We start from the raw sequence: 12,752 nt of genomic DNA, 5'->3' as shown, positions 1-12,752 counted from the left end.
TTTAACTGCACCAGGCCTTTTAAGTTTTTCTTTCTTTTCTCTCTCTTGATAACTGTCTGATAAATCTGAGATTGGTAAATATACTTTCTTTATAATTTTATGCAGTATACGATCTGTTATTTCTTGCTGAATAATAATTTTGTATGGACAGTATTTACACAGCATTCATTCCAATCAAATTTGATCAGAACTTCGTTACGTTCCTGTTTGGTTGAACCCCAGGTCATACCAACCCTGGACATATTTTGCCTATGAAAGGTGGCCTTTTCCCCGCTGAATCCCATGGCTGTTGGCAGAGCCAGCCAACAAGCCGAGTTTGCTTACGAGCCCAGTGAGGGAGCTACACGACTTTCCAGAGACCTTCTTTCAGTATTCAAGGGCAACCTTGCCGTTACTTTAAATCTCTATTTCACCCACATTCAAATATTTCTGCTTATGACTGCCTGCATTGTTCCAATGAAGCCCAAATTAAGCTTGTATCTCATTTTACATCTAAGTATGTTGTAGCCTTTGTAATTGAATAATGAATTCCACTGTATGTTTAGTGGCGGAGTTTTGTTGAAGAGAAAGTTGATTTCTCTGTTTGTAACTGGCTGCCCAGGTTTTCTCCCGCAGGTAACCATTTGTAATATTAACTTAGTTCTTTTCTTTCCACTGATACTGCCTGGTATCATGGGCACTTGCAACCTACATTTCACGGTTTGTGTCTATTTTCTCACTCTTCAGTTGTCTTATTAGTCCATCAACAAGATGGTTTTGTTAATTGCTTTTCACCACAACCATTCTGGCCTGCCCTATCAGAGATAGATCCTTAATACGCATATAATATTGGAGGAATTCAACAGGCCAGGCAGCATCTATGGAAAAGAGACTGATGAAGGGCCTGAAACATCAACTGCTTACTCATTTCCATAGATGCTGTCTGGCCTGTTGAGTAACTTTTGAGTGTGTTACTTTGATTTTCAGCGTCTGCAGGTTTTCTCTTGTTGGGGATAGTTCCATAGTCACTGTGGAGCAAGTTTCACAGGGACAACAACCCATGTTGAAGCCTGACCTCAGGCCATTGTGGAGTTTGCATGTTCTCCATGTGAGTTTCCACTGGATGCTCCTGTTTCCTCCCATGTCCCGAGGACTTGCAGCTTGACAGGCTAACTGGCAACTGTAAAGTAGGTGGGTGCTAAAGTATGGTAGGGTTGGGATGCTTAATGAGAATGTGAGCGGAATTAAAAATATGATTAATGTAGGATTAGTGTAAAGAGCTATTTAAAGGTCACTGCATACTTGGTAGCTAATGGGGCCTGTTTGGGTGTTCTGTCTCTCGATGACTGATGCTATGAGTCCCTCTCCCACCCTTTTCCTGTTCTGTTGTATCTTTGTCATGAATAGCTTAATCTTGTTCTCTTTCTATAGATGGTGCTAGACCTACTGAGTTAACAGCTTTTATCGTTCCTATTTTAGATTTCCAGCATCTGCAGCTTTTTGAGTTTCTTCAGCTGGGTCAGGGGATGTTTCTCAGGAGCCTTCTGAGGACGATGCTCCCTCAGGGTGGGTGGTCCACGATTCACTCAGCAATGATGATGGAATGGCAATTAATTTTGTTTTGAAAATGAGTATCATGTTTAAAGGAAGAAAAGCCTGTAATCATACCATAGCTTTCACATACTTAGAAAGTTGCAAAGTATTTAAGAAACAATGAATTACTTTGAAGTGTAGTCACCTTTGTAAACATATATAGAAACATAGAAATATAGAAAACCTACAGCACAATACAGGCCCTTCGATCCACAAAGCTGTGCCGAACATGTTCTTACCTTAGAGCTACCTAGGCTTATCCGTAGCCCTCTATTTTTCTAGGCTCTATGTACCTATCCAGGAATCGCTTAAAAGACCCTATCGTTTCCGCATCCACCGCCGCTGCCGGCAGCCCATTCCACGCACTCACCACTCTCTGCGTTTTTAAAAAAAACCAAAAAAAACTTACCCCTGACAATCTCCTCTGTACCTTCTTCCAAGCACCTTAAAACTATGCCCTCTCTTGCTAGCCATTTCAGCCCTGGGAAAAAGCCTCTGACTATCCACATGATCAATGCCTCTCATTATCTTGTACTCCTCTATCAGGTCACCTCTCATCCTCTGTTGCTCCAAGGAGAAAAGGCTGAGTTCACTCAACCTATTCTCATAAGGCATGTTCCCCAATCCAGGCAACATCCTTGTAAATCTCCTCTGCACCCTTTCTATGGTTTCCATGTCCTTCCTGTAGTGAGGTGACCAGAACTGAGCATAGTACTCCAAATGGGGTCTGACTAGGGTCCTATATAGCTGTAACATTACCTCTTGACTCTTAAACTCAATCCCACGATTGATGAAGGCCAATAGCAACTATATTGCATTTTTTAAACCCCATAAAGTAAAATAAAATAAAATATGGTTTTTCTCTTCCTCTTTCTGTTCTGCTCTTTTTAACTATTTCTCATTTTCACAATTCTCTCTGATTGTCCCTTCTGGTATTTCTCATAGTGGCTACTGAATTTCTCTGTTTTTACTTGTAGATTTCTCTACTGGATTCCAGAAGAAGCATGAATGTGGGAATATTTCTAAAACAGTTCAAAAGGTAGGAAGAATTCAGATTGTAAGCCTATAAGATAGAGCAGCAGAAATAGGCTATTTGAGTCTGCTTTAGCATTCGAAGTTCAAAGTAAGTTTATTCTCTAAGTACATATATGACACTGTATACAATCCTGAGATTCACTTTCTTGCAGGCATAGTCAATAAATTCAAAAACCAGAATAGATTCAATGAATTCCATTCAGTTGTGGGTATTTTTTTTCAACCCCATTCTTCCACGTTTATCCTTGTAATTTCTAGCACCCTTACTAATCAAGAATCTATCAATCTCCACCTTAAATATACCCAATGACTTGGCCTCCACAGCCCTCTGTGGCAATAAATTTCACATATTGTCCACCCACTGATTGAAGAAATTCCTCCTCAACTGAGTTTTAAGGGATATCTTTTTATTCTGATGCTGTACCCTTGGATCCTAGACCTTGCAACTAAAGGAAACATAACTTTTTCTGATTGCTGTTTGATGCCCATCTTGAGAATACTGTCAAGAGAGTTATCAAAATAGCTTCCATTTTGCTGATCACATTAAGCTCTTTGGAGAAATGGTTTTCTAAAATTCAATTTTCTTCTGCACTGCATTCAATAATTGGCAAATGATTGTATTTTGCACTTGATGTTCCTTGTTAGGAAGAGAAATAGTCCTGAAAAATGAGCTATTCTGCAGTAGCTGTAATCTATATATCAGCCATCATTGATCCCGTTCAACTCACCACACCCCACCTCTCCTCTATTATTTGCAATTACCAGTTAGAACTTGGGTAAAGATCAACCTTCATAAGGGAAAGTTGCTACTTGACCCACATTAAGCTTTCTGTGGGCCTTATTAGAGGCCAGAAATAAATAATTAGTACTGTATAAGGCTTCAGACTTAAAACAAATGCTCTTTGAAACTCTTCAGGAATATTAAGAGGCATTTAGTCATGACCTGAAAAACCCCAGGTAAGCTGACTAGTGTACACCAGAATATCACAGTGTTGGAACAAGGTATAGAGAATAATTTGCAAGGGAAACAATATTGACAATGTAATTATTTCAGTATTTCTGGGATAAATTAAAACTTTCTATTCCAGATTTATGATCTGAATCAGCATGAAATAAATGTACTGCAAAGGTAACTTGAAACTCAATTCCTGAATCCCCATGATTTGGTTTCTAATTGATCAAACTGAACTGTAGAGTATTAATTTAAAAAAAATATAACCCTACTGTGTTCATTTGTGCCTTAGTTCTGGAATACTCATTAAACAGGAGATAGGTAAATTCAGTTGGCACCCTGTTGGATATGTTGGCCAAATATTGAAATAGTCAAATATTATCTTCCACCTATGAATATTTTAAAATACTGAGAGTTCAGAAAAAATGTCTTCAACCTGGAACATTAGTAGTTTTCTTTCCTGAGGTTTTGCTGCATTTTTGATTTTCATTGCCTTGATTTTCTCAGCCAGCTGGACAAAGGAAATTAAAATTTCTTAGCCCTGAAAACAAACATAATGATATATTATTAGAAAGAGTATTATTTGAATTTTCAGGAATGGTGTCTGTAAAAGTAGGAATAACTGTGAATTATAATAATTACTAAAGCATTACAATATCTTTCCCTTAATTTAAAGACATGCCTAGTGTCAGTTGTGCTGCCAAAACCATTCAAGGGATTTTAATGTTACTTCTTGATATAAATAACATGGTACTGAGTTGATCTTTTTTAACACCAAAGATCTGCACAAGAGATTGTAGAAGACATTAGACATGGAACAGCAAAAGGATATGGGTCTGAAGAACTAACTAAGCTGCTGAAACTATTGCCAGAAGCTGAAGAGGTAAATTCCTTTATTTTAGGGACTATGAATGCGGCACAAAGCTGATGGAAAAATTAATTAAAATCAATGTAATCCGGTCTGCCGTGGACTTCAGTTGCAGCAATTTCTGAGAACCCTACAGCAATTGTGAATCTCACATCTGAAGCTCAGGTTAACAAAATCTAGCCACAGCAGCTTGGCCTTTAAAGTGTTTTACTTAACTTATCAAAAATAAGTAATTACTGCTCCAGAATCTATACTTCAGATGTTTTATATAATACATACACGAGGAAATCTGCAGATGCTGGAAATTCAATCAACACAAACAAAATGCTGGTGGAAATCCTCTTACTATCTTTCCTTTCAATTAGACCTGATGAAGGGTCTCGGCCCAAAACGTCAACAGTGCTTCTCCTTATAGATGCTGCCTGGCCTGCTGTGTTCCACCAGCATTTTGTGTGTGTTGTTTTTATATAATACAGTTGGATTTAATGTAAAAGGTTTAATTTCATTTGTATAAGTTTTCTTCATAGTAGCAATTAGATGGTTAATGTATTGTAATTTCCTTTCGATTGGCAATGAGCTATGTGTGAATGTTATGATAAAAATTAGTCAAAATTTTGAATGTTTTGACAATGACCCCACTATCATCCATTGTTTTCCTCAAATTATCTACCTTCAGTGCTCATGCCCTTCATTTCTATCATAAATGCAATTGTTATAAAACTGAAGATTAAAATTTATACTTGTTTATAATTGCATATAAATTCTTCATATATTTGTATCTCAAGTGTTTTTTAAAACAAAAATGACATTATAATGAAAATAAATACTAATAATACCAATAGTAATTTCTGGAAATATCATTCTTTCTTCCATGGTATCCAAAGAGGCAATGAAAATGCATTTCAAATTTTTGATCGTACTTTATTTGCGTCTTTCAGAGACACCAATATTTCTCATTTCTTCTGTCTCCACCTTAAATTCTTCTTCAATTCTCGACACTCATTTTACTATGATTTCTCTCATGACCTCAAATGGAACTCCCATATCTCCTCTATTGTTTAATTTGCTACAAACAGTTGGGTTTCTGCCAAAGTTCTTGCCAAATTTCTTTTTTTCACTGATCAACTTTATAAAGCCCAAGTGTGAATGAGACTGCAGTGCTGTTATCCTGTCTGGGCAACATATTCCAGCATGTTCAATTCATTAACATGATACAAAACAAGAACTTCCAATCTGATAGACAATACTTCTGCAACCACATCATTTTATTTTCTTCCTATTTTTCGGCAGCTTTGCTGTGCTTATTATCAATGCTATCATACTTACTGCCCCCATTCTTCAAATTTCTGTTGCACACAATGTATTTTCTTGATTATCTTCTTTAAGTATTAAAAACAAGATTAATCTACAATTTTGACTTGTTCTTTTCTGAGCTCAAAACTGATGAACTACAATTCTCTGTGTTCCTATCCCCTTAAAATGTATTACAACTTGCATAACCAAATTACCACTTCTTGATTTAACTCACCTTCCTATATTAACCTTACTTTGTCTTGCAGAATAAACATGGGTTCATCACCTACATTTCCTATCAAAAAGTAATATTCACTCAACTGATTTCTGAAAATATGTGATATTGGCTTACAACATTTCATGAAATCAATATAGTATGTTCTTGTAGTTCTGATCTCCTGATAATGTTTATTTTGGAAGAAATAAGTGTCATGTTCAATAAAGTTTTCATCTGCACTACTTCAGCCAAATCACTTTCAAATTCTACTGTAGGTAGATGACTTGATTGCAATGATATTTTGCAAAAATAACTATCTTTGATTTCATGTCTGGTTTTGTATATACCATAAAGACTGTAGACACAAGGATATTAAGATGTTATAACCTATGTAATTGAGAGTCTTGTGATATGTTGACAGTCATCCTTTTAAATCTGTTCCATTGTTGGTTAAGAGCAAGAATCCTCCGCTTCTCTGTCCATTCCAAAAGCAGAGCTTGAGATCCTTATTTATAAACACAAGGACCCCTGCTGCAATATGGGGACCATTACATGCCATTCTTAGGAAATGAGTCTACATACTGTCGGTAGGTAGTTCAGGCAGCAAACAACGAGGTAAAATATTAATATATCTGAACTTAACAACTGTATAAGTATAGACAAGAATGCTATTGTAGCCTCTCAGGTCAGTACCAGTTCCCATGACCACACACTAGACTTCCAGATGTTGTCACTTCTTATAATCCAACTACCATAATCATTTCCACCTTTCAGGCTAGTTTATCTCTCTATGCATGTCCTTCGGGCTTTCTATTTCCAACATGATCCATGCACCCCCAGCCCTTTCCCACAATTTCAGTTGTTCCTTTTCCACCAATCTCCAGAACTTCTGCCATCTCCAATGGAATCCCATCACCAAACACATCTTTCCCTCCCCCACACTTTCTGCTTTCCTTTCCACAAGGATTGCTCCCTATGTGACTCCCTCTTCCATTCACCCCTCCCACAGGCAGGATGGAAGTTGGAGGCAAAGTGGATGAAGTCAACGAGTTCAGCATGGGTGCAGGAAGCAGCACCAATGCAGTCGTAAAAGTGCAGGACAGTCACCAGTGTAGGCTTGGAACATAGACTGTTCCACGTAGCCAACAAACAGTCAAGCATATTATTGTTACGTACCCCGTAACTGGGTCACTTAATATCAATGCAACCATACAGATAATATACGTCATCAATACTAAATCTAAAAGCGCGGGTATAATAATAATAATCGCTTTTAGATTTAGTATTGATGACGTATATTATCTGTATGGTTGACCGATGGAAATATAAAAGTCACTCAAGTTCATTCAAGCTGCAGCTTTTGGTTGGAGAGAGAGAGATTAAAACTTGCCCATTCCTTTTATGATGTCAATCCTTCGAGAGTCGCTGGGGGCTGATTTCTCCTTTGTTGTTAGCTAAAGCCGTTCTTCCGTGGCAAGACCCACCAATTCTGAGGCAAATGGAAAAGGACGCACGTGGGCTTTTCCACCGGCTTTCGCTATTACACTGTTACAGGGGTTCTAGCGTTTCTTCTGGTGCATCTGAGGGGCTGTTCCCACAGACCCTCTTTTATCCCCACTCACGGGGTCTCAGATGTCAATCAGGGTGGAATGATGCCATCCCCCAACCAGCCCACGTTGCCCGAGGGCTTCCACGAAGCACAGTATTCAATACACAATTCCGTCTCCAAGAGACAATGGCCGTTTCCCGTAGCTTTATATTGCCAAGGGGCCAAACATTCCAAATGTCTCTCTCTCATTTCCTGGGTCTCCTGACCTGAATTAATAGCGATCTTGGATTCTCAAAAAGGAGGGGGCACAGGTGTAACACTATATAGGACCCTGGTCAGACCCCACTTGGAGTACTGTGCTCAGTACTGGTCGCCTCACTACAGGAAGGATGTGGAAATTATAGAAAGGGTGTAGAGGAAATTTACAAGGATGTCGCCTGGATTGGGGAACATGCCTTATGAAAATAGGTTGAGTGAACTCAGTCTTTTCTCCTTGGAGCGACGGAGGATGAGAGGTGCCCTGATAGAGGTGTATAAGATGATGAGAGGCATTGATCATGTGGATAGTCAGAGGCTTTTTCCCAGGGCTAAAATGGCTAACATGAGAGGGCACAATTTTAAAGTGCTTGGAAGTAGGTACAGAGGAGATGTCAAGGGTAAGTTTTTTTTAACGCAGAGAGTGGTGAGTGCGTGGAATGGGCTGCCGGCAACGGTGGTGGAGGCGGATATGATAGGGTCTTTTAAGAGACTCCTGAAAAGATACATGGAGCTTAGAAAAATAGAGGGCTATGGGTAACACTAGATAATTTCTAAAGTCAGTACATGTTCAGCACAGCATTGTGGTCTGAGGGGCCTATATTGTGCTGTAGGTTTCTGTTTTACTACAGCACCGCCTTATCTGCGGTGAGGTGAGGTTAGGATTAGTGCGGAGAGAGTGGAGAGCAGAGTGTTCAGAAGGAATTGGAGAGGGAGTGGTGAAGTCAAGACAGTTGATGCTTCATCAGCAGTTGGCAATGAAAAGATCCAAATGATAAAGGCATTAGATAATGGGTGGCAGAGTGGCACAGAGTTGGCGTAATGCTATTACAGCCCCAGTGCAGTTAGCATGACACTATTACAGCCCCACTGCAGTTAGCGTGACACTATTACAACCCCAGTGCAGTTAGCGTGATGCTATTACAGCCCCAGTGACACGGGTTCAAATCCACTGCTGTCTGTAAGGAATTTGTACATTAATAAATGGTCACATGGGTGTACTTGGTGGTTTGGGTGCATTTGGCCATGAGGGCACATTACTGCGCTGTTCCTCTAAAGAAAAAATAAATAAATATCTTAAAGGAGAGAAGAATAAGCAGATTTATATAATTCTTATATTTTAAGTAAATATTGGAAACCCAAAGTGAAAGATTGTTTCTAAATACAAAAAGAATTATGTAAATGAGGCTTTGGAAGCTGAAGAAAAAATACATGCGGCATTGACAAATATTGAAGTTACAATTAAGTCTTATTTTTCAGTGGAGTTCAGTGTTTTTTAAATGATAATATTGAATCATTTCTTTTCAGGTGAAGCACAACAAGAACTAAATAAACATTAGATACCAAATGATTCAGCATAAAATAAATACTTCATGGCAAGTTATCATTGGAATGTATTTATTCAGTCTAGATTGCAAAGATATATTTAGCCTGTTTGAACAATTGTGAATGTTTTGTTATACCATTGGCTCTAACTTCTCAGTTAAGTTGTACATCCAAAATCAAGGTGCAAGACTATAAAACGTGAGCCTTCATTTGAATTTCTACTGTTTCAGGTGAAACGTCTAAAAATGTTTCAAGGAGACCAATGTAAACTGCCTGAGGCAGATCTCTTCATGTTGCTCCTGGTGAGAGTGCCAAGGTAGGAGAGTAATGTGCAGGGAAACAAAACACTTCATTAATGTTCCTGGAAAAAGAGCTAATATAAGGAATCTATTTACTAAATGAGTGTATAACACAAAGCATAGTAAACAACGTGTTTATACAGCTGTTGTTTATCTACCTGGACCAAAATGATCCATTAGCCCACATCTCTTAACATGACTCAGATCTGAGGGGTATAAACTGAATGAAACACAACTGATGGCCCACTGTTAGTCACACATGGCCGGCTTACCACAAGTGATATTGCCTTCTTATTATGGAAACCAATAGCAGCTAAAGGACAATGCTAAAGAGCAATAACAATTGTGAACTCCTCACTTACAACAAAGACCACCTCTGTTAATGCCTCTCCTCATCTGGATTTTCCCCCTCACTGTCATCCTTTCTGCGACACCTTACATAGGTCAACTACATCTCCCCTTGTTACAGGTTAAAAATTGTTCACAATAACTTGTGCCCAACTTAATGTTTAACACTTTCCAAGGCAAGACAAAATTCGTCAGTGAGTACAGAATATCTGATATGTGATGGTGAATCTTAACTGTAATGAATCAGTTTGTAGTGAGTCATTAGATTATTCTGCAAGTTCTCCTATCATCGCAAAAGATGCTTTTGCTGCTGCTTGTGTGTTGGAGGGGGGAAGGGTGGGCTTTGGGGCTCTGACGTTTTCTGTCATTCATTCTTTGGGTTTTTTCTGTTTTGTGGATGTCTGCGAAGAGTAAGAATTTCAGGTTGTATGCTGTATTTATTCTCTGATATTAAATTGAACCATTAAGGTAGAAAAAAATCACTGTGCCTCAATGACAGTGTACAAATTTTAGTTAGAGCAGTACATAATCAGAAAGGTTGGGAAAATGTTAACACCCAAAAATTTACACTGTTGGACAAAATTACTAACATTTAATGTAGAAGTATAAATACAAATTTACTTAATCTAACTATATAAATACACATCTGGATACAGAATGATGTATTCAGTTAAACTTGCATGCCACACCCTTGGCTGATATGCCCTGAGAATGTGTTCAGCTGCACAAACGTTTGCTGCACTTCAAGATTTGTACCTATAGGAGGACAGATGCAGGATTTTGCAAAATAAAACTGTAAAAGGTTCAGAACCATATTATCGTGATAAAAAGAGGCCCATAGAGAATATTTGCAGGATGTGGTTTATGCTCCTACATTCAATTATTGAAGAGTTTGCCAGTACCACTTGAATTATCTTTAAACTCAGCATCAGCCGGAACTGTCTGAGGTGCAAAATGTTGTATTTGATTGTATTTACGTGGTCTGCAAGAATGCAGATGCAGTAACTGAAAGCTTTGATATTTTACGAGGTTATTAGTGCAGTGTAATGGCTGCACTACAACCATGTTCTTGGTTTAACTCAAACAATGATGATTGATAGATCAGGTTTACTTTTTCCTGAACTGATTCATTGATATCTATGAAATAAAGACATATATTGAACCAGAAAAAAAGAGATAATTATGCATTATGTTTCCCTCTCTCCTTCACTCCACTTCCACCTCTGTCACTCCACTCTAAGAAGGGAGGAAGGCGAAAGACATGAAATTATAGGCCCGTTAGTCTGACTTCAGTGATTGGCAAGATATCCATTATTAAAGATGATGTTTCAGGGTACTTGGAAATACATATTGTCATTTAAAGTAAAATTGGATAGGTATATGGACAGGACAGGAAAGGAATGGAGGGTTATGGGCTGAGTGCAGGTCGGTAGGACTAGGTGAGAGTAAGTGTTCGGCACAGACTAGAAGGGCCGAGATGGCCTGTTTCCGTGCTGTAATTGTTATATGGTTCTATGGTAATATGACAGAGGCCGAACTCAGCATGGTTTCCTTAATGAGAAATCTTGCCTAACAAATATTTTGGAATTTTTTGAGGAGATAACAGGCAGGATGGACAAATGAGAGTCAGTGAATGTTGTTTACTTGGATTTTCAGAAGGCTTTTAACAAGGTGCACACATGAGGCTGCAAAACAAGATAAGAGCCCATGGTATTAGGGGGAAAATACTAGCATGGACAGAAGATTGTCTGACTAGCAGAAGGTAAAGAGTGGGAATAAAGGAGGATATTCTGGTTGGCTGTCGGTGATGTGTGCATTTCAGAAGGGCAATATTGGGTCTGCTACTTTTCCCAATATACGTTAGTAATCTGGATGATGCAACTCATGGATTTGTGGCCTAGTTTGAAGATCTTGCAAAGGTAGGTGGAGGGGAAGTGAGTATTGAAGAAGCACAGAATCTACGGAAGGACTTGGACAGATTAGGAGAACTGGCAAAAGAGTGGCAGATGGAATATAGTGTAGGGAAGTATATGCTCATGCAGTTTGATAGAAGGAATAAAGGGGTATAGTATTTTCTAAACCATGAGTAAATTCAGAAATCTGAAGTGCAAAGGGACTTTGGAGTCCAAGTGCAGGATTCCCAATGGTTAACTTGCAGGTTGAGTCAGTAGAAAGGAAGGCAAGTGTAACTTTAGCATTCATTTCCAGAGAAAAGGAATATGAAGTCAACAACATGATACTGTGGCTTCATAACGTGAGAGTCGTACCACATTCAGAGTAACATGAAGAGCTTTGGGTCCCATATCCAAGAAAGAATGTGCTTGCATTAGTGATGATCCAGAGGAAGTTTATGAGAACAATCTTGGGAATGAAAGGTTTGATGTATGAGGACCATTTGATGGCTGAACCTGTACTTCCTGGAACTTAGAAGAATGATGAGGGATGTCATTGAAACTTGCTGAATTTTGAAAGACCTAGATAGAACAGAAGTGGAGCTGATGTTACCAATAGTGGGAGAATCCAGGACTGGGGGCACAACCTCAGGATAGAAGGATGTCCCTTTAAAGTAGAGACGAGGAAAAATTTCTTTAGCCAAAGAGTGGTGAATCTGTGGAATTCATTGCTGTTGGGGCCAAGTCATTGGGTGTATTTAAAGTGAAGGCTGATAGGTTCTTGATTAGTACAGGTGTCAAGGGTTATAGGGTTAAGAGGTAAAATAAATCAGTCAGGATCAAGTGGCAGAACAGACAATAGGTTGAATGGACTAATTGGGCTCCTGTGTCTTATCCTCTTATGGTCATTTGTTGCAAACCTTGGAGTTTCAGGGAATTTTCATTTTGATTAATTTGGTCTTTGTGAATATTATTTTTCAGCTACTACCTTCGTTTGGAAATCATGATCCTTAAGGAAGAATTTGAGCCACAAGTAAAATTGCTTCTGACATCTGTTTGTACGTTGATGGAAGCTGCACAAGGTAAGATTGTGAAAAAGAGCTCTTCATGCATGTCTCTGCATGGAAACACATGCAGATAATTCAT

The 12,752-nt window shown here is 38.6% G+C and overlaps 1 protein-coding gene across 2 annotated transcripts in view; it reads left to right on the top strand.

The window, feature by feature from the left end:
- The window catches only part of fhdc2 (FH2 domain containing 2), a 70,746-nt gene that overhangs the window by 15,797 nt on the left and 42,197 nt on the right, over positions 1-12,752 (top strand). For both annotated transcript variants that reach the window (XM_073058164.1, XM_073058165.1), the window contains 4 exons: positions 2,550-2,611; positions 4,340-4,442; positions 9,298-9,383; positions 12,588-12,688. In XM_073058164.1, the coding sequence (XP_072914265.1) occupies positions 2,550-2,611; positions 4,340-4,442; positions 9,298-9,383; positions 12,588-12,688 (352 nt within the window). The remainder of the gene's footprint in view (positions 1-2,549; positions 2,612-4,339; positions 4,443-9,297; positions 9,384-12,587; positions 12,689-12,752) is intronic.

This window comes from Hemitrygon akajei, chromosome 10 (assembly GCF_048418815.1).
Source record: "Hemitrygon akajei chromosome 10, sHemAka1.3, whole genome shotgun sequence".
Classification (NCBI taxonomy): domain Eukaryota; kingdom Metazoa; phylum Chordata; class Chondrichthyes; order Myliobatiformes; family Dasyatidae; genus Hemitrygon; species Hemitrygon akajei.
The sequence above is the reverse complement of the archived record's forward strand: the minus strand, read 5'-3'. Positions and strand labels throughout refer to the sequence as shown.